This window comes from Neolamprologus brichardi, chromosome 5, assembly GCF_056152115.1.
Source record: "Neolamprologus brichardi isolate AB-2024 chromosome 5, ASM5615211v1, whole genome shotgun sequence".
Classification (NCBI taxonomy): Eukaryota; Metazoa; Chordata; class Actinopteri; order Cichliformes; family Cichlidae; genus Neolamprologus; species Neolamprologus brichardi.
This window is the reverse complement of record NC_142108.1, coordinates 2,015,919-2,042,934: the sequence shown is the minus strand read 5'-3', so window position 1 is coordinate 2,042,934 and position 27,016 is coordinate 2,015,919. Positions and strand designations below refer to the sequence as shown.

The window sequence follows — 27,016 nt, the reverse complement described above, 5'->3', positions numbered from 1 at the left end:
AAAGGGAGTTTTTCCTTCCCACTGTCGCCAAAGTGCTTGCTCATAGGGGGTCATATGATTGTTGGGCTTTTCTCTGTATCTATGAAGCGCCTTGAGGCGACATTTGTTGTGATTTGGCGCTATATAAATAAAATTGAATTGAAAAATTGAATTGAACATGTTCTGTAAATGTTTAAATGTTCTGTCTCTAAAGCACCCAAAAATGTTTGGACATTTTTCATAGTGCATGTTTGAGGAGTATTTTTTCCAGAGAAATAATTAACACAGTTCAGCGGGCTACATACTGAACTTAAAAAGCAAAGTATTGATCCAATCGTGCTAGTATCGATCTGATACCAATGCTAGAGTTGTTATCCATACTATCCATATTTGGATCGATCCGCCCACCTCTAGTTGTTTCATTCAAATACAGTTCATTTCTGTTGACCTTCCAGTTATTTTTTTAAACTGCATTAAAAATTATCTCACTGACCAGGTTGTTGGTTAGTTTCAGAGTTGGCTACAAAATCCTTTAAATAGTGAAATGTAAAAAAAATTAGCAGAGTGCATTTTATTCACCAGATTTTGTTCTCATACTCAACAGTTAACTTGTGCATCACTCATCACTGTTACTTGAGAGCACAATAAATATGAGCCTGAATGAAAAATCTTATTCCCTTTTAATCAAAAGTGGTATAGTGAGTATTATTTACTTCTTAGAAAATAAAGTTTGCCAAAATAAGTTGTTGATAGCTTGTTTTTGTTATATAGTCTATGGTTGCATGTAGGCTACTAATAGTTGATGTTACAAGAAATATTTAAAATGATTTCAGTAGAAGAGGCAAAGATGGTGAATTCCAGATTAAATAGTGCGCTCATGCTTTAAGATGTGGCAGGATAAGTATGTGTTGTCAGCAGCAACCAGTGCCATTAGCTCTGTACAATTTGTCAGGTGGTTATTAATGCTGATGAAGACTGTGTTGTGTTCAAAAAGTGAGTAAGGGGAACTTGAGTAAGTTGAGCAGAAATACATTTTCTATCCAAATTTTTATTTATTGCTTAATAGTCACAGATGACCATGTCAACACAGTTAGATACAGAGTGGTTAATGATCCCACATTATCTCCCAACGCGGAGGCATCCTAAGGGCTGCAAAATAAAAGCATGTGTGGTCTCCTGAGATGGTAAAATACACTGTAGATTGCATATTTCTCTACAGTTTGTGTAGCCTATCATCTTTTCAGCTTATTTCATCTTAAAAAGCAGATGTGGAATGGTTATGTCAGAGGTTGAGCACTATGTCCTGTTAAAGTTAAACTCACTTCTGAATTTTCACATTTACGTATCTTTTGTGAAAAAGTTCAAATGAAACATTTTTTTTTTGCATCCTGAAAGTTTATGTGCAATAAAAGCTTTTAAAGAAATCTGTGAGCATGTATTTCAGTTATATGTAATAAAGCTCTTTGCTACAATAATTCTAGATTAACATCCCTTTATAGATGCAGGGCAAGAGGCTTATAATCGCCATAATATAATACACTATACACATCAATCAGCTTCATATATCAAAACTATTGAGCTTTCAGTGTCCTCCAAAAAGACGCTTGCATTTTCCGAGGCCAGCAGGAGGCAGTCTTGTTTAGCAGGAGATGATGAGGGCATCAAGAGACTGCTGACTGTGTGTCTTTTCCAAAGGTCTACCAGAAGACAGAATCTCACAAGCAGTAAGTTCATGATAGAGGGCATTGAGCACCTCCAGAATATGGGCCTTGCCTGTGTTAAAAACAGAACAGATGTGATATTTCTGAGGAAGTCACATGACAGACATTCAGTTTATTTCCATTTAACTCCCTCCCACAAGTAACTGTAAATTTTCATGGTTTCATTTCACAAGAGTTGTATTGATTTCATTGGGTTTGTGAGGTCTACTAACCGTGCTGCGGGTCGCTGCAAGACTCCAGAGTGCTGAGCAAGATTTTCCCGAGAGACCTCCGTGAGACGTTCTGAAATCAGCAGAGAGCCAGATGACAATCGGGTGCTTAAAAGCCACTTTCATGAGAAAACTGCATCTTGTAACTGCAAAGCTTTCACATGTGTTTGACAAGGGCTAGTGCAAACACAAAAGAATGTATAAAAACCTCAACAGCACAAAGCTGCCTTTTATTTTGAAAACATTCCCAAGTTAATGTCCATGTGGAGAATTTGCCTGTAGCAAGGAAAATGCTTTCTGTTTGTTTTCCTATTTGATATCTGACCAGAAAAAAGTAATTCCAGTGCGCCATCAGTGGATGTCTCTCAACTATCAACCCTGCAAATGATTTTCATTACTTTGAAATTTACTTCACATGATGGATTGAATGCTTGTTTGCAAGATTTTCCTGCCTTAAAATGATTTAAAAATATTTGAATATCCTTACAAAGTCAAAACGTCCTTTCTAAATTTATCTCATCAATTAAAAAACCAAAACCTTGTGACTAACCAGGTCTCTGAGCTGCTGGAGAAGCTGCAGGATGTCCACGAGCTTCTCCTCCACCAGAGACAGACGGACCCTCTCTGTCTCCAGCATCTGCAGCTCCATCTGAAGCAGCTCAGTCTCCTCAGCCTTCTGCTGCAGCTCCTGCATCAGAGAGTCCTTCATCTGGAAGACATGGCACAAAAACCAGTTACTCCTGGCATCAGAATCAAGAATCACATTGTGAGTTCATCTTAGAAGAACATCTAAAGCATTTTCAATGGCAAGACAACGAATACCACCACCATGCTTAATAGTTGGCACAACATTCGTCAGGTAACTGCTGCCAAACCACCCAATCTCTGTGTCACCTTACAATAAAACCTTTACAGTTCATAGCAATGTACAATTTGCTTGACAATTAACAGTGATACTTGGACTCCAACTGAGTCTAATTGATTGGAGGTTTGGTCTCAGTGCATTCTTGTCATCTCTAAAATTAGAAATATCCTGTCTCAGAGTGACGCTGAAAACTAGTTCATGCATTAATTACTTCCAGGCTGGACGACTGTAATTCATTATTATCAGGATGTCCATAAAACTCACTGAAAAGCCTTCAGTTAATCCAAAATGCTGCAGCAAGAGTCCTGACAGGGACTAGAAAGAGAGAGCAGATTTCTCCTGTTTTGGCTTCCCTTCATTGGCTTCCTGTTAAATTGAATTAAAAATCTTGCTCCTCACATACAAGGTCTTGAATAATCAGGTCCAATAATGACCTTATAGTACCATTTCACCCCATTACAGCACTTTACAGTATTTAAAAGTAGAATGGGAGGCAGAGCATGCAGTTTTCTATGGAACCAGCTTTCAGTTTGGATTCAGGAGACAGACACCATCTCTACTTTCAAGATTAGGCTTTAGCATTTCTTCTTCAGCCACCTTTCTCACTCACTATGTGCTAATACACTTCTCTGCATTGGATCATACTTGTTATTAATCTCTGGCTCTCTTCCACAGCATGTCTTTATCCTACAACTTTAAATACATTTAAATACATTCAACCCATTTTTGTAGGTTTCTGTAAGAAATGTTAGTCCCTGCAGTGCACCTTTACGTCATGGTGTATTGAAGGACAAAGGTCTCACCCCACACATCCTGCTCATAAACAAAGCCTCGCTGTCAGGACTTTGTTTGGTTTGAACTTTTCCTCTCCGAGTGCTGAGATGTTCTGGGAACACATTACATCACGGTTCCCCGTCTGCCTGTCTTCCTGTGTTGTGAAAATACCACTCGACTGTGACGAGAGGGCTTTAAATTCATTATATTTTTTTAAGTGTCATGGAGCAACAAAGAGGGGAGTGTTTCTGTGGTCGGCTCCAGTGGCAAACAGCTGCAAACACACCCAGAAAGAGGGAGGCGTGTCTGTGTGTGGGGCGGCCTGGTGGTTTGGTTAGGTGGAAGTTGAAGGATTGTAGCATTAGCTGTGGTTTAGCCTATGAAGACCTCCACTTTCAGAAGAACATTTAGCAGTCATCTCTAATCGAGTTTCACACCGTGCAGAGCCACAAAAAGGCTTGGGATTGAAGGCAAGCAGAACAATATCAATAACAGAACCTTTCATAGAAATAGATCCAACAGAGGGCAGGTGGCACCACAGAATGACAGAGTTGGCTTGTACCTGGTCCATGTTTATCTCAGCCTGGCTCTCCTTCAGCTCCAGCTGCTTATGCAACCTGGTCACTCTCTCAAGGAGCTCCAACACAGCACTGCAGCTCTCTTCGCTTCTCGAGCTCCCGAAATTAGACATTAACTTTTTGAATGCCTTGTCCTCGCACCTTATTAAGGAACATATAATAGAAGAAAGTCAGTCAGACTGACCCACAAACTGTATACAAGAGACGGACATAGACACTGTGACATCACCTTTTGGATTGTGGACCATTTTTTTTTAGCATTGCCATGATTGAATAAGGTTGGATTTTCCTGAAAACTCCAGAGGAGCATTTACTGTCAATTACTATATAACTATGTTTTAACTGTCTGTTTAATTTAAATAGAACCAAACAGAAAATCATTCATTCATGATGAATAGAAAGTAGTGACTAGCAATGTTTACTGAGGTAATAGATTAAGACTTCCATAATCTAACTTATTCCTGCAATCAGATATATGATATATTATATGATAACATGAACATGCAATACCTTTCCCCACAGCAGGATAGCCTGGCTAAGATCCTCTTCACCTCATCCACTTGTCTCTGTTGATCTCCAGTCCACTTGTCATCTTCTTCGTCAGAGGCTGCCTGGCCCTCCACTGACCGAAACAGCTGCTCCTCCACTGGACAATACATACAGTACATAATTGTTATCATCATCATCACCAACTGTTATTGCCATCATTGCAAAGGGTATTAGCCAGAGGTCTTCATTAACAAAAATTAATTGTACAGTGCCCCCCCCCCCCTTTCTGGTTAAAAGAGAGTTCTTTCTCCCCACTCTTAGCAAGTACTTGCCAGCAGTAGACTGTGAGGGTTCTCTCTCTAATATTGTAGAGTTAAGCTTCCAGTATAAATATATAGTTGGTGCTCAGTGTTGGAAAGGTTACTTTTAAAATGTATTCCATTACAGATTACAGAATACATGCCCCAAAATGTATTCTGTAACGTATTCCGTTACGTTACTCAATGAGAGTAACGTATTCTGAATACTTTGGATTACTTAATATATTATCATGCTGTTTACAACTACATGAATGTACTATTGCTGTGATTTATTACTGTTACTGAAGGTCCGCGGCTCCGAACCGTAGTAAAGGGACCTCTGGCTAATACGGTGGGTTCTGTGTCGGCTCGTAGCCGAAAACTAGCTTTACTTTGTTGTCTGGGTCAACTCTGCCAGCGAGAGACAGAGAGAGGCGTTGAAAGGCTGCTCCAACGGAACTTATTGTTTTTGGAGGAAAACACGAACACGGTGTACAGTCGAGTCTTAATAGCTTACTTACAACTGGGCTCGTCAGGCACTCTTCTTGGCTGCAGTGGTTATTATTATATTTACATGCTTCCAGCTCCCGTTTTTTCCTTTTCCTTGTACTTTTCCTTTTTCTCCCTCCCTCGCTCACAGACACATAACGTGTATGGCAGTCCATTCTCCCTGCAGCACAGACTACACTGCCTATGATGCTACATTCTTTAGAGCTATACCTGTAGCATTCTGCCTATTAGCTTAGCACAACAACAACAAAAAGGCCTCTCTCACCCAGGAAACACGCAGAGAGAGAGAGAGTCACCCTGTAACCATGGCAACCATAACGCTGCTGCCTGGAACAACAGAACGTAGCTGTCAAACAAAACCCAAACAGTCCTGACCCGCCACAATATGAAACAGGGAAGTACCGCCGTGTAATCCATTTATTTCAACAAAGTAACTGTATTCTAAATACCACCTTTTTAAACGGTAACTGTAACGGAATACAGTTACTCATATTTTGTATTTTAAATACGTAACGGCGGTACATGTATTCCGTTACTCCCCAACACTGTTGGTGCTACAAGTACAAGTGAATTAAAATGTGGTGTAGTTTGTTGCCTCAAAACAACATAGGCGTGTATAAGCATATTTAATGAATATGACCACTTCAAAATGGGGTAAGTATTAATACTTACCCCTGAGCTTGCAGGTAAGGTAATTACCTTACCTGCAAGCTCAGTATTTATTTTTGCTTAGACTTGCATTGAAGCTCATACATGAGTGGCTAGTATCAGAAAAAACATTCTGTACTTTAATATTCAATATTGTCTTACTCTTGTCTGGAGTCGTTACAGCACATCCTGTCGGGGAACAGCGGTCGTGCTGGGTATCCAGGCAGCATCTCTGTCCTGGCCTGCTGCCGACACTCAGCTGCAGCTCTGCACTGGTGCTGCCTGGGAGTTGTAGTTTCGACACTTCTGACCTGAAAGAAAGCGCTGCGAGTTCAGCATTTTTTTTTTTTGCAAATATAGTCACATGTGCTGCTGCATGTAAGCTGACAGTGGCCAAAGGGGCTAAAACCGCTCGTCACATTTGCACAGATGAGAAAAGTTCCGTCCAAACCAATTGCCAACATCAAAGAGAACATATCATGTAACACAAGGGAGTGTGTATTACGCCACATCTACAACCGCCATGATAATTTTATGGAGGCCTGTGATGCTGTACGCCAAATCTGGGTGGGGTAATTGAAGCCAGACATTGTATCTTTAAGGCATTTTTACAGTAAAGTGGGTCAGTGGTAGAGAGCCACTCTAAGTGTGCAGGAGTTAGCAGGAGTTTGCAAGATGTGAGGTAAAGCATGCAAGACTTTTAAGTGCAACGTGTCTTTTGATCTGCAGAGGAGAAGATGTGTAAGACCTTTAGTGTATATTTCACGTATTTCCTCACGTCATGATCACATTCAAACATTCCCTCCTGAAAAAAAAAGACTGAGGCTGAGTTTGGGCGGATCAATCGTTCTGTAATGGTTTGAATTTTCTAGGCTTCTTCTGCTGTCTGCTCTTTTGTGTTGGGGGAAATCCGATAGGGGGCCTTCATAAATCACAGAATAAGTGTTTCCAGATGATGATGTCTTGCCCAAGAAAAAAAAAGCAGAGAGAAAATCTCGGAAAGAGTTTCAGCAGCCTAACTCTCTGAAAAAACAATTAATTTTTTTTAAGAGTCACAGAGAACTCATGCTTATATCCTGTTGGCACAAGGCAAACCCTGCTGTAAGATGACATTATGCTCTGCATCTGTGGATTACTCTAGCTTTGTGCAACACTGGAGAGAAACCACTGAAGTCACTTGTTAACTTTAGCAAGATTTCAGGCAATCAATCAGAGAGTCGTGTTTAAGTTATAGAGGGCGCCACGTTGGAAGAAAGAAGGAGCAGCTGTAGTCACACCAGCACAGACAAGAACACACACAAAATTCAACTGGTTGCTGTGGAGACACTCGGACTCTTAAGCAAAACGGTGGAAGGCTTTTTCAAATACAGGCTTCGTGTGACCGATTGCACTTTAATTGGCAACGGTTAAAGGGAGGCTAACAGTAGGCCACAGCCGCAGGATCAGGACTTTGATGTTAATATAGTCAGCTAGCAGGCTGCATCCACAAACTACTCATATAAGATGCACCGACGTCAATATCTCCTATTTAAGTAACTAAGTAACATAGTAACAGGCTGATACTAGTGGAGGTAAGGCTTAACAGGCAGCTAGCTGCAACTGCTTGTGAGGACATTTGTCAATAAAAGGAGACACCCTACTCTATCTGAATTGAGTTACTTAAAAAAGATATATACTATAGTACTACCACATTAGCTTCATTTTTCAACTCTGGTTACTGCCTTGTTTCCCAACATTGAGGTTGTCTGCTGTGTCCTGACTGTTCGTCTGTCCCTCTTGTCTGTTCCCCCAACTTTTGTTTACTTCACTTAGTTTGCATCTGCATCTGCGTGTGCCTTTTCAGGCTTTTAAAGAAAGCTTCCCATCACATGTTTTGACAGTGTTTGGTGGTGGCAGTGCTGAATGTGGGAATTCCAACTGGATGAGTAGAGACACCTGAAAGGAGTCCAGGCAGACATCCCGGATAGTGGTTAGTCTGTGGGATGCAGCAGACATAGTCAAAATTTGATCAGCAATTATTCCTGTCAATCTGCCAGCATGGATGTGTCTGACCTGCCAAAATGAAAAATAACTATTAATGTGTTTTGTTGAGAGGCAGAGAAGGAAAAAAAAGATGCTGCAGATTTTATTATACAGCACTGTGTGAAGGTTTTGAGGCATTTTTTTATTTCTTCAGACTTTATTGGGATTTTTTTCTTAAGCAGTACTTCTCCAGACTTTCTGAAGCTGTTTCAGAGTTTTTTCTTTTGACACCGTTTTTCACTCATTTCAATCAATTCAATTCAATTCAATTTTATTTATATAGCGCCAAATCACAACAAAAGTCGCCTCAAGGCGCTTCATGGATACCTTGAGGTGACTTTTGTTGTGATTTGGCGCAATTGCCGTGAAAATGGTGAGGTACAGTGTTTTGTTTTTTTACTTCTGTTTTGTTAAGCCACTTAACACTGATCTGTCCATCAATAAAACATAAAAAGGTAACAAAGTCAAAGGATGAATCAGTGTTGTATCTACTCATAAAAGAAAACTGTTAATGGCCTGTCACAAAACACATCATTTGTTTCCATTTCTTTAGTTGGATCAATAAAACATGCCAAAGACAACACAGTTAGACAGAAATAACATGGTTTGGACCAACAAGGTGATTCTCAAAGAGCTATTAGTTGAAAATTTGGAATCTCTCAATATGGTGTGCACCGTCCTTATAAGAATCCAGTGTGGATAACAGTAGAAGGCCAAGAAGAAGCATCAGCACTAAAAAACAAAAACTATCTACAGTAGATGAACAATATCCAAAAGTCTTGTCTATAAGAAGTAGCAACAAACACCTGATACAGGAACCGAGAGACACATTTGGCCCTTTGGTTGATCCATCTACTGTTCACTGAAGCCTCACTGTGGTCTCAGTGACAGTTAGGAAACAAAGAGAAGAGCTGAGGTATACAAAACTGCACTAGGACTGGACTGAAAATCAGCTGGAACCAATTTTATAGCGTAATGAATGAATGAATTTTTGGTTCAAATCATCGTCATCAGTATGTCTGAAGGAGATCAGGAGAGAGTGTCTACAGGCATCTATAAAGCTTGACTGTCATGATTTGGAGCTGCAGTTGAGCCAGAGGTGTTAGGAACCTTATCAAAATTGATAGAATCATCAATGCAGAAGCAGACCATCAGATTTTGGTCCACCTTAAAATACCCTCTGATAGTGATCCCCAACACACTACCAATGCTGCATCAGCCTATCTGGATAGGAACACTACGGAACATCATGGTGATGGATCGACCTCCCCAGAGCCAGACATCAAAAGTGCAGCAGTTTGAGAACAGTCAAACGCCAAAACAGAGCTTTGAGTGTCCTTCAAGAAGTCTGGAGAACTATTCTTGAAGACTACAGAAATTAGAAGAAAGCTTGCTAATAGAGTTCAGGCTGTGTTGATGAATAAAGGTGGTCATACCAAATACTGATGTATTTTGCAAGTAAAAATTTTCCTAGTAAAATAAAAAACAATAAGTGGTAACGTGTTCAAGATGTGTGTGGGGAAATTCCAGTGTTTGAAAAAATAATTTCACCTCATATATTTATTTCATCTTAAGAAATATTATTGGGCTGGCAGTCATTTGCAGTGATGGTCAGTAACAATTTCAAAAAGCATTACTGTTGTTTACTATAACTAAACTAATCTACAGTATGTTCTTGGCAGTGAAAAGGCTGACCATTTACTACTGCACCGGTACCCAACAGCAGGAAGCAAATGTGCAAACTGACAGTGCATGGCACCTACATTCACGTCAGACCAAGACACCTCTCCCACTTGCTGTTCAAAATGTAGGTTTATAAGAGGCAGCGAGTCAAATGAAAGTTGGCTTAAATGGAGAGGAAAGTGGTGTGTTGCAGACAGAGGATGAATTGAGGGTCTGTACCAAGGCCCAGTAAAACACAATAAGGATTAATTTGAACTATCAATCACACAAAGCTGCTCTAGAAGGACAAAAATCCCCTTTAAGAATAGCTTTTTTGTCACTTCATAAGAAAAAAAGGAGAAAACAGAAACAAACTGAGGTCGTGGGTATGGTATAAATCAGCTGGAGAATCAAGGCAGAATTTAGTCATGTACATCTGCTGGAAACTTAAAACAGACTTTATCATTTTGGAGGAAGTACTCTACAAGTGGGACCGATAGAGAGGCTGATCAATTTCACATCTCCTTCTCGCTCTCTTTTACCAGACTCATGTATAAAAAAGCACTTTCTGGTTGATCTCTAGCCAAAATGATATTTAGACCTGGAACGAGCTCATAATGTTAATGTGGGAAATTCAATAAAGTACATGTATGTGCCAGGAGCAACAAATGCATTTATAGAGCTACATGTATCATTGATTTGATATTGACAGTGAAAAATGCTCTAGCTGTATGAATTTTGTTGGAATATAATATACCCTGATTATCATTGATCCTTAAAGACACACACACACACACACACACACACACACACACACACACACACACACACACACACACACACCTAAATGTACATATGAAGAGTTTTACTGTGCTATGTCATGACTTTTCTAATTAATAGCATCCTGCAGCAAAAGCTGAAAGCCATTCTTTCGGCTGGTGGGAGGTAGTCCAGCTGTTTGTTGTTAGAGCCAGGACACCCAGAGTCCTCCCTGTGTTTATTACAGCATGGCGCTGAAGTGAACTTTTCATCAACACAACCTCCCCTCCCCCATCACCGTCGACCTGCCTCCACTCCCACGAGAGCAGTTTCCCTTTTTCAGGTGTCATCAGTCAATGACAGTCCGCTTTCCCTGCAGGTTAAAACTGAGGGCACACTGTAAACCTGAGCTTGCACTTGAAGTTTGCCAGTTGTCGATGCCCTGCAGCTTGACAGGGACAGGCGAGGGGGCTTTGTTTACATAGCTGACGGTTATTAATCAAGTCCTCTTGGGCTGCCCAACGATGTGCTGGTTTCTGGGATACAAATAAAGCACTTCTAGGGTTCAGATTATTGTTTTGCTCTAGCTGAGAACTTAATCCAAAAACTAATGGCTGTAACATTTACAGAGGGTGGTTAAACTTTCCTTAGCAAGCAAAGTGCAAAGAAACCTCTAAAGTCAAACAAACGACGGTATTAAAAGCAGAGGGAAGTTTTAAAGGGAGAGAAGTCCAGTGAGGGTGGGTGGCGCACGCCTATAAGATATTTTGTGTGCCATGTTTTTCTGCTGATGTCAGCATACCTCCAAACCAGAGAGAACAGGGCAGCACTTCAGCGTGAAAATGAGTCCACTTGGCAGCGTGGGGCTTTGAAGGCTGCTCAAGAACTACAGCGAGATAGCAGCAGCAGAATGCCACGGGTCCCAGACATCCCCAAGTGTGTTTTCCACATTACTTAAAGGGTAGGAAAGCCATGGCAGCACCTGCTCCCCACAATGTTGCAGCTCTAGAGCTGAGGCAGATAAATGGTATGCTAGACCCTCCTCCTCTTTCTGCTCTCAGGCACCATACAGAGAGCATGAAAGGGCCAGGAGATTATGCCTCCCTTGGGGCCTGGCTTCAGATGGCCTGAGGTTAGAAGAAGCCAGCAAATGAAAGTGAGTGAGTTTTAAACTTGCACATGTAGTACGCATGTGCTTGGTATGCTCGCTAGAAATCCCTGGACTTTATAAAGTGAGACACCTGGATCTACAGGAATATTAAAAGTCAAGAAGTTTTGAATAAAAAGCAGCCAAAGTTCACTTTTAATGACTTATTTGCACTCTCTGCTTCATGTCTTTTCTCTGGGACTTGAAACTAATGAACACATCTGTCCCTCTCGCTTTCGTCCCTTGCAAAAGATGTCCGTGATTTCATGAACAAACAGCTGAGTGTTTGCTTCTTCCTCCAGATGGTAAGCTTTCCTCCCCCCCTCATCTCATTTTGTTCCTCTCGCTGTGCTTCCCATTGTCTAGTATGTCTGGCCCACAGAGCTCTACACACTGCAGTGACTGATTTAAGCTCGCTTTGACTCCTGGAACTAAAGAGCACAAACTGAACCAAAAGTAACAAATTTCTATCATTGCAGCTGCACCAAGACTTCTCCAGAGATGTGCTTGATCAAGTCCTCCTGAGGGTGTGGTTCCCACTTGAATATCAGCCTCTGCTCTGTTCTTGCATTCAATCCAAAGTAATGGAAGACATGTTATGCAACAACACCCACGTAACAATGAGCACATTGGACCTCTGCTGGGATACTGATGGAAAGTTAAGAAGGGATTTTTCTAGGAAAGAAACTTGTAGATCACTGAATGCTAAAAAAGAACACATGAAGGAAAAGTTATAAGAAAGCCTAATAAAGGAAAAGGCTACTTTTTCTGAAATGCGTATTGGCTTCGTTACCATGGATAATATTAGAAAGACTGGTATTCGCTCTCATGACCATTCACTGCATAAAGTACCCCAGAGATAACTAAGCTCAGCATAGCATGCAAAACAAAATGTAGCGTATTGGCTAATATGTTGCTGTGTTTCCCACAGATTGTTAGCATTAAACAGCTAGCGGTAAGCTTGTGACATTGTTGATGTTTATTGTACTAATATATGTTTATTGTATTAAAATAGTATCTATATTATAATATTAAAACAAAATAATATTTTTTTTTTAGATATTTCCCTCTGTGTACACTGGTTACCCTTTGCTAAGCTAACTAAGCTAGACAGTAACTTTAATATAATCACAAGTATTTTTGTCAGCAGCAATTTTTTTTAATGGCTTTTGGTAGAAAACTGAAAGAAAATAGATTTCTTTGGTAATTGTCATCACTGATAATAACAAGCAGCTATTTCTGGTTTGATTTTACCACACTTATAATAAGGTCCATTATAAACGTAGTGGTTTTGAAAGAGATGCCATCAAGCATGCCCTATTGGTTTTAAATCTATAACTGGCCAGTGACTATTTATTAGTATATTTCTACCATTTTCTAGGAAAAAAACAATCACAGTCATTGTAAAACCCAACAACAAAACCCCCCAAAAAACAAAACTGACACGACAAAAAAAAAAAAAGTTAAACTACTGAAAAAGTGTATTTATTTTAGCTCATTTCTCTATTTAGGACTTCCTCCAGACGCTGCCTAAAGGACTGGCAGCAAATTCTGATCAAAGTAAATAAACACAGGTGTAATTAGTATGTAAAAAGAATGTGCAGAGTCAATTAAGGATGGAGAATTGATGAATTGGTGGAACAATTTAGTATTACTTATTATCTTTGACTGTGGAAAGCTGGTAGTCTTAGTTGGTCAAACGTTTTTAAAAAATTGGTGGATTAATGCTTAGAAGGATGTGTATTTTACATTTTCTCAGGTAAATTTCCTGCTTATTATACAATATATGGCTGATCTTCCATTTCAGCTGATCAGACTGTAAACCCATCTTACTATGAGAAGTGGAACTCAAATCTCCTCATCTTTATAAGCTGGAAAACAGTACTGATCTTCTCAGCTTTCTTCAAACTCAAAGCAGTGTAAAAAAAATTCAGTTGTTGCCCTGTCAAGTTAAGGTGAACACTATAAGGATTCATCATCATAAAGATGTGTGATTATCTGGTTCTAAATTGCTTCTGCTGTACCTTTCCTACGGCTCTGTAGCAGAATCTCTGAAAATCCAGCAGCGTCACAGCTAATCTTATTACTTGTCACAGCATTTTAGAAATAAGCCGTGGGGATAAAGATATAGTCAATCATTTCAAAGACCTATTTTGCCTGTCAAAACATATCATCTGTGATATTTCAGACAGCAAATTGAAAGAATCGTGATTTTATTTTAAAGAAACATCATTTTGATGAAAGACATAAAAGAGCACCAGAAAGTTCTCACATGTTTCTTCTTACTGTGTCCTTGGATATATTGTGAGCGAGCGAGCTTTGAGGCTTTTGGTGAGAATAGGGGCTTGGTTGCTAAGTTCCATAGGTTGGGGGTGCCTATGTGCTATTGCTCATGTGGGACCAGAGTGAAAGAAGTGAACAAAGATTGATGAGAACGGTCAGTCTGTTCAGGGTCTTACTCAATGGAACTCTCTCTCGCCTTTGTGTTATTGAATTATTTGCCATTAGGGCATCAATGGAGGGGCAGTGAAAAGCCTTTGAAACACAGTGTGCATATATTAGCAGTGTTTAGGGTTAAAAAAGGAAGGGCACCATGGCTGCTAAAAGTGTTTTTACCTATATATGCAGGTAGGAGTGAAGACTTTAATCATACAGCTCTGGTTGTCCATGACGCTATAATAGCAGCATTATGTAGACATTACAAGCATTTAGAGACATCTGCCAGACCTGCAGACTTGATTACATGGTTGCAGTGGGGACAACAGACCCAGAGATAAACATTAAACCAAAGGCTTTGTACTTTAAAAGTGCAATTACACCCTTACTTCCACCAAAATGAATAGTTCCCAACAGTAGCGGAGCTCAGGCAAGACTGACCTGCCACACACGAAGCCTCATTCAATAAACTCAAACACAACAAGACTGAAAATTGGAATAGTAAGGCCACATCAAGCCTTTATAAATAGCATGGGAGAGCTTTCCGGGCATGAAGCCAGAGGTAAATAGAGTCATTTCAACCTACTGTAGGAGGAATTATAATTCGTTATGGTTGATTCTCACCACAAAGGCCTTTCTAATGCAATAACGTGCCAAAACAAGCCCTTGCTTCTCATGACACTTGCTATGTTGGGGGTTTAACAGCTGGTTGAACCTAGCAGAGAGGCTTATGTCTAGTCTACGCGCTCTCTCTATAAACATGTAGTGTCATCTAGTGTATCAACCCACATCTTTATGTAAAGGTACAAAGATACACTGAGTCATTTCTAGTTAAAAAAAAAAAACAAGAGAATTTGACCACCTGTTAAATCTTGACGATTCAGCTCAGAACAACAAATGACATGCATTTTTGTTTTGGCAGATTTTCTGGAAATATATTTATGTTTGTATGATAATCATCAGTTTACCCTCCACAATAAATCTAATAAACTTGTGCCAATTGGTGACGCCAACCATGGTGAAACTGCTTTTCCAATCTCCTGGTGGATGTGCTTGCCAGCTTGTGAGCTATGCTACTAATTTTCTTCATCACTAATGTCATTTCAAAAAGATGTAACTTTACAAGATGTAACTTGATTACATTGTGCGTTTTTTTTGTTTGTTTTTTTTACAGTGGCAGTGGGCTGCCATTAAAGAAAACTTTTCCAAATAAATGACACAGACTACAAACACGGTTGAGGTCTTTTTCTTTCCATCTATTAAGAATCTGTGAAGGTTTTGTATGTGATGGAACCACAATGAGAAAAACTGCATTGTGCAGGTAAATCTAATGAGGAGTATGCATGAATGCAGTTAGCTATTGTAGAAGCAAACTCAGACCTTGTGTTTTTGCTTCCCCTGTTCTAATGACTGCCAAGAAATGAAGCAATGACAAAGAAAAAGGCCACCAAGAAAATGTAAATGCAGGATATGAGAAATTAAAGATGCGGCAAATGTTTTATAAAGGAATAAATGTCATTAAGATGTTTGTTACAGACTGAAGACGGCGTTCTGGTAAAAAATAGAACTAGTGTTTGGGAATAACAGTACGTCAGGAAGTAAGTTGACTGTTCCAAGCAACTGCTATCACTACAATAAGTAGTTAATATAAAAACAATAGCAGTTCAGTCAACATGGTGCAGGATCGAGTCTTGACAAGATTCTATACTCCAACCCAAACATTAAAATTCTGCTGTTTGCTCAGACTTAAATGTGAAGCTGAGAGTTCTCACCTGTAGTAGAGGAGCTCTGATTCCAGCTGAAGGATGTGTCTCTGCAGTGCTGACACATGATTCGCCTTTGCCTCCAGTTCCTTCACTTTACCCAGTCCGCTGAGCAGCGCCTGCCGGGCCTCCTCCACCTTCCTTCTCATGGCCACCTGCTCCCTCTTCAGTGCCCTGTTGCAGTCCTCCAACGCAGCCACAGTCTCTTTAGAGCTCCACAGTTCCTGCTCCAGTCTCTGATTACAACGCATGGCTTCCTCCACCTGCCGATCTTGCGAGCTACGCAGCAGCTCTATTTCGTGGATTATGTTCTGTAAGCTTTTCAGGTTGGTGTTGGCCATTTTTTTCTGCATGGCTTGCTTCTGGCGAGCGACGAAACAGCCTTCGTCTGCTTTGTGTTTGGAGTGGCTTTTCCACAGTCCGACCTGAATCGAAACAAGTGAAATAACTGAGATATTCCCTTAACTTACTAAAACATGACTAAGCAGGTCTTGCATTTGTAGGAAACCATAAAGAAGTGTTGTTTTAATAGATTACGAAAATGAATAACTCCTTTGGATTGTGAGGCTATGAAAAACATCTCTTGGTGTTAAGGTGTCAGTTAAGATATCAAATCAGCAATCATATATCTAAAAACAACTTGCTCTTGTGCTGTATGTGCTATCACAATATAAAATATGTGGGTTTTGGAAATTGTTCTTCCAAGTCTCCCCAATCCCTGTACCAATAAACAAACATTTTAACTGGCACATATCAAAATAAAAACCAGGAATCTAATGTTTCTCTTGAAAACTAGTATCAGGATTACATCTCATCGTGATTTGTTGACAGCTGTTTATGAGTTTCTCACCCTTTATAAAGGGTTGCTAAGCTTGAATTAATTTCTTAATGAATAAATGAGATGTGAAATTGTATAAGCCATAGGTTGCCAAGTTGGTCTCTTTTCCCCTGTGGCAGAGTGTTCCCCATCCCTGACTGATTCTTTTGAAGGAGGTCTCTTCCTGTTAAGCAGTTGTTTAAACCTCTGGTTATGGATCGTCTGATCATTGCAGTTCTCTCTCTAATGTTGGGTCTTTACAATTAAAACAGTGACAACTGTTGCTGTGAAAAATGAATTTATTTTAAACTTGACTAGCTTTTTAACTTCGTCTAGCAAACATTTTAGTTTAATGCGTAAAAGTCTAAGAGTTTTGCTTTTCATTAAATCCTTATGAATCCTTACAACTGCAGAGGAGCTGCTTGAACCTGTTAGGAGGTCCAGATTGAACCCCTCCTATGACCATCTGAATATGAACCCTTTCTCCAGCCCTGCCAAGTCCTCATAAGCCCTGTGCAAACAAGCCTGTAAAGCTGAAACAACATGTGTCTTAGCTGGTGCTAATTCATAAAGCCTGACAATGGACCCATCCACAACACCGGCCAGGAAACAAACTCACAATTTAGGACTCAGTCGACATTTACTGGTCACTGTTCCTAATGAATGAAATTGTTCAAATTAAGGAGTCTGTGGCTTTTTGGGGGGTTTTCTGGGGAGTGAGACCACAGGAGACATGTTCATATTTCCTGCAGGAGAAACCAGAAAAATGGGATCTGCTTTCTTGTCAGTAATTAGTGGTTAGAAATTATGTATTAACAATTTAAAAGTCACGAATAACTACTTCCTAACGTTGGTGACGGCTATTTTGGGTGTCCCCATCCCCTCAGTAAAGCTTGGGCCCCAGCAGCACTCCTGTTCTTTTACATAAGGCCTATGGACGCATATTGCATATTTTTATGGGCTTGGAAGATCCAAGTGAAAGATATTCCATCCTAAAAAATTACACTATATGGACAGACAGAGTATTTAAAATCCCGCTTCTCACCTGCAGAGCCAAACAGCGGGCATCACTGCTCTGAAGTGCGGCTCGCATGTCCTCGATCAACTCCCTCAAACTCGCATTCTCATCCTCCAGTTTGGCTATTCGATCCTCCGCTTCCTCCAGGGCCACGATCTCCTCGTAGCACTCTCGGGTGCAGGAGCCGAGCCTGCAGCCGGAGGCGTGCCGCCCCTCCGGGAGAGGAGAGGGGCCGCTGCTCGCTCCCACAGACAACAGCTTCTCTCGGCGCTTCAGCGGGCTCCTCAAGCGGATCTGAGTCTCTATGTGCTCGCTGTCCATCCCGACCAGCAGCCGGCCGTTCTCATACTGGCAGCCAGCCTTAGTGCTGAAGTACCCGCACAGTTTGGCGTGGAACTGTCTGAAGGTGAGCTCGCTGGGCAAATTGTCCAAAACGTCGACGCATTCTGTGTCCTCCGAGTCTTTGTCCAGTCCCAAAACTTCACACAGGATGTTAAACTCCTCCACGGGGATTTTGCCTGCACCTTGATAGTCCATGTGGTGGAAAATCTCCTGCAGATACTGATCCAACCCGGTGGCCAAAACAATAATCTCGTTCTCCACTCCCCGGTCCAGTCCGTAATGGTAAGCCAGGGTGCTGACTATCCATTGTGTCCTGCGCGCTGGTCGGCTGTATGGATCAACGGAGTCTATCGCATCCATCATTTCTACTGAGCAAAGTCATATTTCCTCGAACTGAACTGGAGTTGCTGTGTTTCTCCTCGCAGCATCCCGTGTGCGTTTCGTTTCTCGCTCTGCGCGAAAACCTGGAGCACAGTGGCGCAGCTCGAAACGAGGCGTGTGTTGAGCCCGAGCAGATTTGAATTTAGCACTGCCCCCAAAATCCACAACAAGGGGTCCCAAACAGCGCTCAGCAATGCAGCCCCAACACTCCGCGTATTATAACGGCCTCCAACTGCCGTGCGTCTGACTGTAATTGGCACCAGGTGTGTAAACTTTGCTCATTCACTTGGGTTAGACTTTAAGATGTAAGGCGCCCCAGAGACTTACTGCCCGTGCAGCATAATGTCTTTTATTTTAAGCTGAAGAAAATTCCACTCCATGGTCTGTGTGCAGGGAAAACACACTCTTCTATGGGGGGTTTGTACTTTTTGCACCTTGCTTTGTGCATGATGTAATGCGTGAGCTCGGTCTGTGGAGTTACATTTTTGTTCTGTAGTTATCTTCTGTACTTTCCCTGTTGATTTTCATTTTATTTTAAGTGCTGGTACCCTGAAAAATCTCATCTACTTACATGTAAGCCTGTTGATCCAATAAGTGAGCTATTAATATATTTAACGTCCACCAAGTCACCCAGCATCAAAGGTTAGAGCCAGGGACGGGAGGTTCGGTAAACACCTGCCTCTTCTTCTAATCCCAAATCTAAAAGCTTGTAACAAAATAAATAATAATAATAATAATAATAAAAATAAATACTGCAATGGCAAAGTGTGTGAGACTCAATTTGAAAGGCCGAGCGCATTAGCTAAATCTAGCAATATCCACAATTTTATCATTTAATGGAAAAGAGAGCTTTATAAACTATTAGAAAAAAACATACTCATCAAGCACAGAATGTTATGCTATAACATTTTTCATGGGTTTTTTTTTGCATGTTTTCCAGTAACATAGTTAAAATGCTGAACATTCTGTACAGAAAATGAATATGAATGGCAGCAATTTACAGGATTCCCACCACTGAAACATGGCTGAACAGGATGGCTGCCACTACTTTCATGTGATGGACTACAAAGTTGTTCTCCACTCCTGAAACTGAGATACATAATGCTGAGCATAATAAAGGGACCACTCAGACTAAGACATATTCTTAGACACCACAATCCAACTAACTCAGTTGCTTTTGAAGGTATCATTGTAATGTTTATCCAGTTGAATTGAGGTTTGTAAATGTGAAAAGGGTTGATTACGATTGCAAACAGCATATTCCCTAAATATCAATTACAAGGCACTGCCTGCATGATATTATTATTGGGCGCTGATCCCCCCTAAAACTTTGAACCTAGGATATTTTGGACTTGTCGTTAAACTGTGGAAAAGAAACACAAACAAAATGAAAGAAAGAAAGCGAAGGAAAAGACGCTGCCTCCTTATCTGAACGGCGCGCGAGGGCAGGGGTACACCTGACGTCCTTCACTACAGCCGTTGCCATGGACAACCGCTGCGTTGTCACCATGCGTTGCACTCCTGAAAATCACGTAGGTTGAACTTTTTATGTCGTTTCGTTGTGTAATTTATATAAACTGAGTATAATGTAAACTCTTGTCATGGTTACGGGTTTACAGTGAGTGACGCTGAAGTTAATGGACTCTAAAGGCTGCAGAAAGCTGTAAGCTAACCTTCATCTGAGACGAAAGACACAGAGCGAAGGCGGTAAAGTATGCTGATAATTAATCTGTAATATTTATAGGCCTGTTACACATTTTGGGGAAATTGCCGTGCAAAACTGAAATCACATTTTAGTACTCAAATTTGAGCCTTTCATGAATAATTGGGACTAAATGCTGGCTGTTTCTGGGGACGAACCTGAGCCAGAAAGACCTACGGTACTCTGGGTGGGGGTGGCGGCCATTGTCCTGCTGAAACAGCCACATGGCAGGGCGATGGCACACGTACAGGTTGGACCACCTCTCTCCAGTTAGATTTCCTTCAAGAACAATTAGATAAGTAATTAATCCCTTGTGTATCTTGACATTTGACAATGCAACTCAGTTGCTTACGTACTGTGCCTTTGCTTAATAAGGATATCTCTCAGTAATCTCTGATTTGTTTGTGGGGCTGTGATAATTCTGAAACCAACACCACAAACTGCAAGAAAAACATCAGTTATATCATCTCCCAATTCTAACTGCACATACCACACTGATATCTGTGTCAGGGTGTACTGGTCAGGTGAATAGTTTTCTCAAAAATGATTTAGGTATTTAGTGAACTGAAAATATGTACATAACAGTAACAATTAAGGAGTCTATTTTTTTTGTTCATGTTCCATGTTATCAAGGGATCAAGCTTGTAAGAAAGAAGTTTCATTCATTCATTAATTCATCTACTTCAGTGCGAACCAAAACATATTTTTTTTGGAAATTGTTACACTCGTATTAGTGTTTCAAATCTGCTTATTAAAGATTATTGAGATCAAGGTATTGGTCAGCTTTTGTTTCTGTTACTTAAAACTTACTGTCATTAAGATGTAGTCAAGCATCTTGCTCTAGATTGTTTGCTTGGCATTTTTTTCAGGGAATAAATAAGTAAGAATATTTTTAGTTTTATACCTGTTTCATAAACACGTGTCAAAGGACAAATTCATGATACGCAATGATACACAAAGGACAGTGTATCATTAAAGTGTTGGGCCATCTTTCCATGAACACATCAGGCCTGTATATTGATTCTCTGCTTTTCCTCTGTGCTACTTGAAGGCTGAAAACCAGTCTAACAAAGGATATTCTCTCATTTGGTTGTCTGATGAGGGTAGTGGAGAGCTCTATCTAACCCTTCCATCTTGCTTTAGATCTGTGAATCATATTGTCCTCATCAAACCAATCAGTGAGCCTCTGTGCACTGTGGATGAGGCATTTTCATCAGGATAGAAATGTTACATCACAAGATAAACTTGATTACACAGAACAGTTTGGATTTGCAGCAACTCTTTCTTTCAAAGAGACAAGTGGAGCCAGACCTTGGCGTCAAACCCCCCTGCATAAGAAAACTGCCTGATCCACTCAGCATAGCGGTCAAGCAAGGGATTGGGCTAGGATTGTGATAAGCTGCTTCCTCACAATTACACATTTCCATGTAAAATGTATCATCATTCATCTTGATGCATGCTCAATCATCCAGGTAAGAAAATCCCAAAAGGTTTTGGCGTAGCTTCATTTGCTGTTTTCTTTCAGTGTTTTCCAGGGAAACTATTCCAGCAAAGTCTGACCCAAAAGGCAACATGTCAGAGAAGAGTGTTTGTAACCCAACCTGTGATGACAAAAACATTTCAGAGAAAGAACAGGAAGAAGTCCTCATCTTTGAAACTGAACTGTTGTCCAGCATCGATTCATATGAGGATATTAAAGTGCAAACAGATGACAGTGCCTACTACGTCACATGGACAGTTTACATAGCTCTAGCCGTTCCACAGGGTAAGATGGTCCACAGAACATATAAACAATTATTATTATCTCTGTTTAGATGGTCAGAGTGAGACGGTTGAATTTGACAGGCTCTACATATCTGCTGTAATGTAATAGTGTTTTGATTCTAAATCTCATTCCTGCACATTTGGCCTCTCGCAGGGGAAGTCAGTGCTCCTGAAGATTCTGAGAAAGCAATGAAAACAAAGAATGTGTCGGTCCACAAAGCTCAGAGCTGCTATCATATTGAATACAAATTGTTGCCAGGTGATACTGAGACGGTTAAAGTGGACATACTAGTATTTGGGCCGGCAGCAAAAATATACAGAGAAGACGAGTGCAAGGTAAATAGGATCCTCTTTGTTTGCGTATGTGTGTGTGTGACATTAATGAACAAGTCATGAACATCATAAGTGGATGGGAGTATCGTGGTGTAGAGTTACGGTGAATAGTTGACTGCTCAGGCTGCTGTTGAATACAACTTTGAGTTTGTCTAATGCAAAAATAAATGTGAACAGATTCTAAGAACGTGGCTTGAGGGAGATCAGATTTGGGTTGGCTGGGCCCAGAAGTTTAACATCGGACTCAACAGGGATGTGCTCATCAGTCTTCTACCTCATAAGATCAGGCTTCAGATTTGGAACACTAAGGATAAACTGTGCAGCCAAGCCCGCTACGAAAGAGTCAGAGCCTTCAGACTATCACAGGAGCTGTCTGAGGATGACACAGAGTGCGGTGAGCATCCATTTCCAATTTTCTTAAAAAGGATCAAAATATTACACCTATTCAGCATAAAAAGAGTTTTCAGCTTTCTGTCTGAACCATGAAGTAATCGCCAGAAAATTATATCCATTCATTTTCTTCCGCTTATCCTTATTGGGGTCGCAGGGGGCTGGAGCCTACCTCAGCTATCATAGATCGAGAGGCAGGGTACAGCCTGGACAGATTTGCTGTCTCTAGCACAAAGAGACTGGCAGCCAACCACACCCATTGGCAATTTATAATCACAAAAACTCGTGTATCAAACATGACACACTTGTCTTTAGAGGGAAAGAAATGCTTTAACCAGTTTGATTTACAAGGGCTTCAATTGACTCAAGAATCAAATGGCCAGAAATTACAGGGCACTACAGAGACGTCTGTTAAGTAAGGAAACACAGTCTCTGTGATTAGTCACCACCCAAAGCCCGGAAACCCGGTGTGAGCCAGGAAAAAGCCTCCTATTGTGTTATGGAATTATGAACCTTATATTTTTACTCAGGTTGTATTGAGACGATGGTGAACAAGCTGAGGAGCCTGTGTGAAAATAAGACACACACATCTAAAAGACAAAGAAGCAATTTTTGTGTTGATCTCAGTCCAGATGTGGGACCAGAAACGGGTATGTGCATTACAACAATGAATATTTTATGTATATCAGTGCGTCATACTTTTATACTTCTTGATGAATACATTTTTTTCAAACTTAAAACAGGTTTTGAAAAAACCACGAGTGATTATCATGACCTCGAGGCCATCAGAGATAGTGGCACTGCATCATTTGAAATCAGCCCTGTTTGTTTGTTGGCAGGTGAGTCACAGCCTGGACCAGTGCTGGTCAGCTGAAAACAAAGCACTGTTCCTATTTTCTTATGTAAGCTCGTATTTTCTGACTGTCAGGTGAGAACTCACTGACTGAGAACATCCCAGTCTGTTCTTCTGGGGTTTTTGAGATCATCTTCAACATTTCTCTGGATGAACCACTGATGTCAGACCAACTGAAGGCTGAACTCAATCCACTTGTTATCACAATTTTGTCAGCCACTTCACTGCCTTCATCGTCAGTGCCTTTTCACATCCTACAGGTGGGATGTACACATCGTTTTAGTTTCGACACCTTTCTATGTGTTCAATTCATTTCTTACTCAGTCTGCCCTTTCTGATAGTGGGCAGTGGTTTCAACTTTCAGCTCTGAGTCATTTTCTGGATGATTTCTTTTTCAGGAGAAATGTATGCCCGTTTATTGCCAGTATAAGTTCCATAATTTAAATGAACACAGGACAAAGTATCACAAGCAGGACACCAACATCTACTTCAGAGATGTGAATGTAATCTTGACTGGTTTGATGAGTCGTAAAGAGCTGTACGAGTTCCTATCCGGTCCACCTCTGGAGATAGAGGTTCATGATCGTGACCAGAAATCGGAAGCGCTGAAAACGCAGACACTTGGGACCGCGTCAGAGCATGACATCCAGTTCAGTGGATCGGTATTACAGCAGAAGTCTTCAGCCATTAATCCTCATGGTATTGCAAAACTAAACCTCTCTGAGCTACTGCTGGGGAAGAAAAGTCTAAAGGTGTGCTTGCCAGTTAAATGCAGCCCTTTGCTACCGGACAGAGAGCGAAGCCCACACAAGAGGAAGATGTCAGAGAAGCCAATGCCACAAGGCCATTATTACGCTGCCAATTCTCAACTCAAAGTCAAAGTCGAGATAACTTACCCATTCAGTGTTCAGAATGACAGCTGTGATAAGGACTCCTGTAAGGGTCCGTTTGGCCGCATCGTCTACATCTTTGGACGCAGCAACTCCTCTACGATGACCAAGCTGAGGTCGGAGATACTGCAAATCAACGCGGCAGCTTTCCATCTGGGCTCACGCTCAGTGGAAAACATAGAGATAGCCCTGTCAAATTACCGGATGAATTTCGAGCACAGTGAGACCAAGGATCTGGATTTTGTTTCAGGGTTTCATGTGATAGATAAGAAGACCCACACCTTTGTCCTTGAAGGGCTCAAACAAAAAACAGTGAAGAGACTCTGGGAAGCCGTTCCTATGAAGTAAGCCAACCCATGCTGTCTTGTCCCAACAGCCGGTGTTAACAATTTTCACCTGTGCTGCCTGCTGGATAAAGTGTTGAGATTCCATTGAGGGTGCTGAAGTTTGTGTGATGTTTTGCAGGCTACGTGGGAGTGAGGAGGAGCAGGTGACAGTGCTATATAATTCAAACCTGGTTTTCTTCAGACGCATCTATGACTCACTAGACATGAGCCTGAGTCCTATCCATCTGAGTCAGTCACTAGAGACCATCATGAAAAAGTCTCAGATCTACGTTAGAGGCACGATCCCCCAACCCTGCTTTCAGGCTTTGTCAAGGTAGTTGAATTAGACATATTTATTTTAAGTGAATAATGGTGGTGGGAGGATGAGCCAGAACAACCTTAGCTTTCGATTTGACGTGTTTTTTGGAAACCACATTGCTACTTGGTGTGTGTAACTCCAAAGCTCAGTCCCTTTTTAAATATGATTTGGTCTTCACCAGCTTCTATTTATATCCAGCCCTTAAGTTAAAGTTAACTGCTGTTCTCTATTCATCAGGTAGTCCCCAACTGTTTTGTTCTACAATCTGGAGCCTACATTTAATAAAGTAAAGGGTTGCCAGTAAAGACAACCGCTGCACCTGAAAATCAGAGTTAATGGGAGTAAACAGAAAAAGAGCAAAGCTGTTAAACCAGAACAATGAGCTGACAGCTAGCAAAAATCTGCATATGTCTTATTGAGAGGTTCACATTGACTGACTGCTTCCACCTTATACTGGATATTTGGCATTTTTGTTGTTGTTTTGTTTTGTTTTACATTTTATGTGTACAGTGACTGTGTGGTGTGCTCAGTTTCAGAGTCAGATTCACTTCTTGCTAACCAAGTTGATCTGAAAAGACTCTAGTCTTTGGTTAGTTGGCTAGTAAAGGAGTATTGGATCAAAATGAATATGTCAAATATAAAACAAACAATTCGGTATAAAATGTATAAATTGTGTAATTTATCCTTTTTCTTAGGTTAAGCCAGCTTTGTCAAGTGAAGCAGCTTAAAGAGGTGGTGGAGTACAACCTGTTCCCCTCAGCTGACATGATTCTCAGCTTGAGCAGTGTATTTGGTTTATATGCTGAGAAGAGGGAGCAAAAGGTTCGGGCAAATACTGAAGGGAGCATTCCCACTCTGCCTATCACGATGAAAAGACATGGGCCCATCAGCACACATAACACAGAGTACATCACATGGAAACAGAACAGGCCTTTCCAGCAGCCGAAAGACTTTGTTCAGGTTTGTGATATCCTATAGTAGTATACACTTACTTGAAGCGTTTTATTAACAGATCCAGTCATGTGTATCATTATATTCCAGGAAAATATTAAAAAGGTGCAAGAGCAGAGAGAGCAGTTGCAGAAGCCAGAGGCTGCAGTGTTAAGGATAGACATGGCTGCAGGAGGAGCAGCACACAACTACAGCATCCAGACCTTCAACTCAAATGAGCGAGCTAGGGAACTGCTCTGCAAAGAGATGGCCAAGGTGTGTGTGAGTGTGTGTGAGTATAGTATGGTACCAAGAAAGTACCATTGTAAGGTGTTCTTACAATGCCATTGTAAGAAAGCCCTCTGTCTGTACAATCTCATGGATTTGACCAGCTTTTCCAATCACATCACAAAGACATAAAATATTGTCATTAACATTGGGTTTTTCTCTTCTTCCACCACTGCTCTCTCGTTAACAGAGTCATTTAAAAATAACTTATGAGGTGTGCTACACATGTGGCCGATTATTAGCCTTATACATAAAATGTGATTAGGCGGAATGGTGCTATGCACCTCGGCTGCTGTATTCCAGATGGCGGGGATCCAACCGGCACCTGCGCCTGTGTATTTTTAATGGAATAAATGTAATTACACACAAACATAATCAATGTATATTTATGAGTACAACATTTTTTTTCTATTAAATAACCTCAAGAATGACTTTGTGTATCTTTAAATGTATTTTTCAACCTTTTCTGACACACGGTGTCATTCTAGCTTGTAGAATAGTCTATACATAATGAACATAATGAAGCTAAGTAATTTTTCTGACTGCCTCAGGTGCCTGGGCGCAGGTTTACCTACAGTCAACGGTATAACAGTGCAACAGTGGACCCGGGAGACAATGCATGGAAAACCAATGCTAGATCTTCTTCTACATCTACATTTTGGAATATTAGCACGAGCAAGTCCAAAGTGCACCTTAACCACCCAGATGAAGCTCGTGTGGAAGAGCTCAGAAAGGTAAAGTTCATTTGCAAGTACTGTGCAACAGAAGAGAAATACTAGGTTTATTGGTATTACTACGAATA

General features: G+C 40.8%; 2 protein-coding genes across 4 annotated transcripts in view; one reads left to right on the top strand and one right to left on the bottom strand.

The window, feature by feature from the left end:
- Positions 1-1,021: 1,021 nt before the first annotated feature.
- On the bottom strand, positions 1,022-18,561 carry efcc1 (EF-hand and coiled-coil domain containing 1). The gene is made up of 8 exons (XM_006800195.3): positions 17,724-18,561; positions 15,871-16,286; positions 6,235-6,383; positions 4,637-4,772; positions 4,111-4,267; positions 2,460-2,618; positions 1,913-1,982; positions 1,022-1,752 (listed from the first exon to the last, which is right to left on the bottom strand). Exons 1-8 carry the CDS (start codon positions 18,399-18,401, stop codon positions 1,619-1,621), a joined length of 1,899 nt encoding a protein of 632 aa, XP_006800258.2. The 5' UTR covers positions 18,402-18,561; the 3' UTR covers positions 1,022-1,618.
- Positions 18,562-19,887: 1,326 nt separating this feature from the next.
- Positions 19,888-27,016, top strand: part of cfap92 (cilia and flagella associated protein 92 (putative)) — a 15,145-nt gene continuing 8,016 nt past the window's right edge. Inside the window, exons 1-13 of one of the 3 annotated variants that reach the window (XM_087840482.1) lie at positions 19,888-19,951; positions 20,039-20,126; positions 21,647-21,886; positions 22,040-22,221; positions 22,396-22,612; positions 23,139-23,258; positions 23,352-23,447; positions 23,537-23,721; positions 23,860-24,695; positions 24,817-25,011; positions 25,692-25,956; positions 26,038-26,202; positions 26,766-26,948. In XM_087840482.1, the coding sequence (XP_087696608.1) occupies positions 21,694-21,886; positions 22,040-22,221; positions 22,396-22,612; positions 23,139-23,258; positions 23,352-23,447; positions 23,537-23,721; positions 23,860-24,695; positions 24,817-25,011; positions 25,692-25,956; positions 26,038-26,202; positions 26,766-26,948 (2,637 nt within the window). In that variant the 5' untranslated portion in view covers positions 19,888-19,951; positions 20,039-20,126; positions 21,647-21,693. Of the gene's footprint in view, positions 19,952-20,038; positions 20,132-21,646; positions 21,887-22,039; positions 22,222-22,395; positions 22,613-23,138; positions 23,259-23,351; positions 23,448-23,536; positions 23,722-23,859; positions 24,696-24,816; positions 25,012-25,691; positions 25,957-26,037; positions 26,203-26,765; positions 26,949-27,016 lie in introns of all 3 variants that reach the window. The other 2 variants (XM_087840481.1, XM_006800196.3) reach the window with 2 other exon arrangements.

Excerpts from the sequence above, each read along its gene's own strand:
- efcc1 (XM_006800195.3), bottom strand. The coding sequence starts at position 18,401 with ATGATGGATGCGATAGACTCCGTTGATCCATACAGCCGACCAGCGCGC. Across the intron at positions 4,773-6,234 it reads TGTAACGACTCCAGACAAGA|TGGAGGAGCAGCTGTTTCGG; the intron begins GTAAGACAATAT and ends TGTATTGTCCAG. Across the intron at positions 1,753-1,912 it reads TTGCAGCGACCCGCAGCACG|GCAAGGCCCATATTCTGGAG; the intron begins GTTAGTAGACCT and ends TTTTTAACACAG.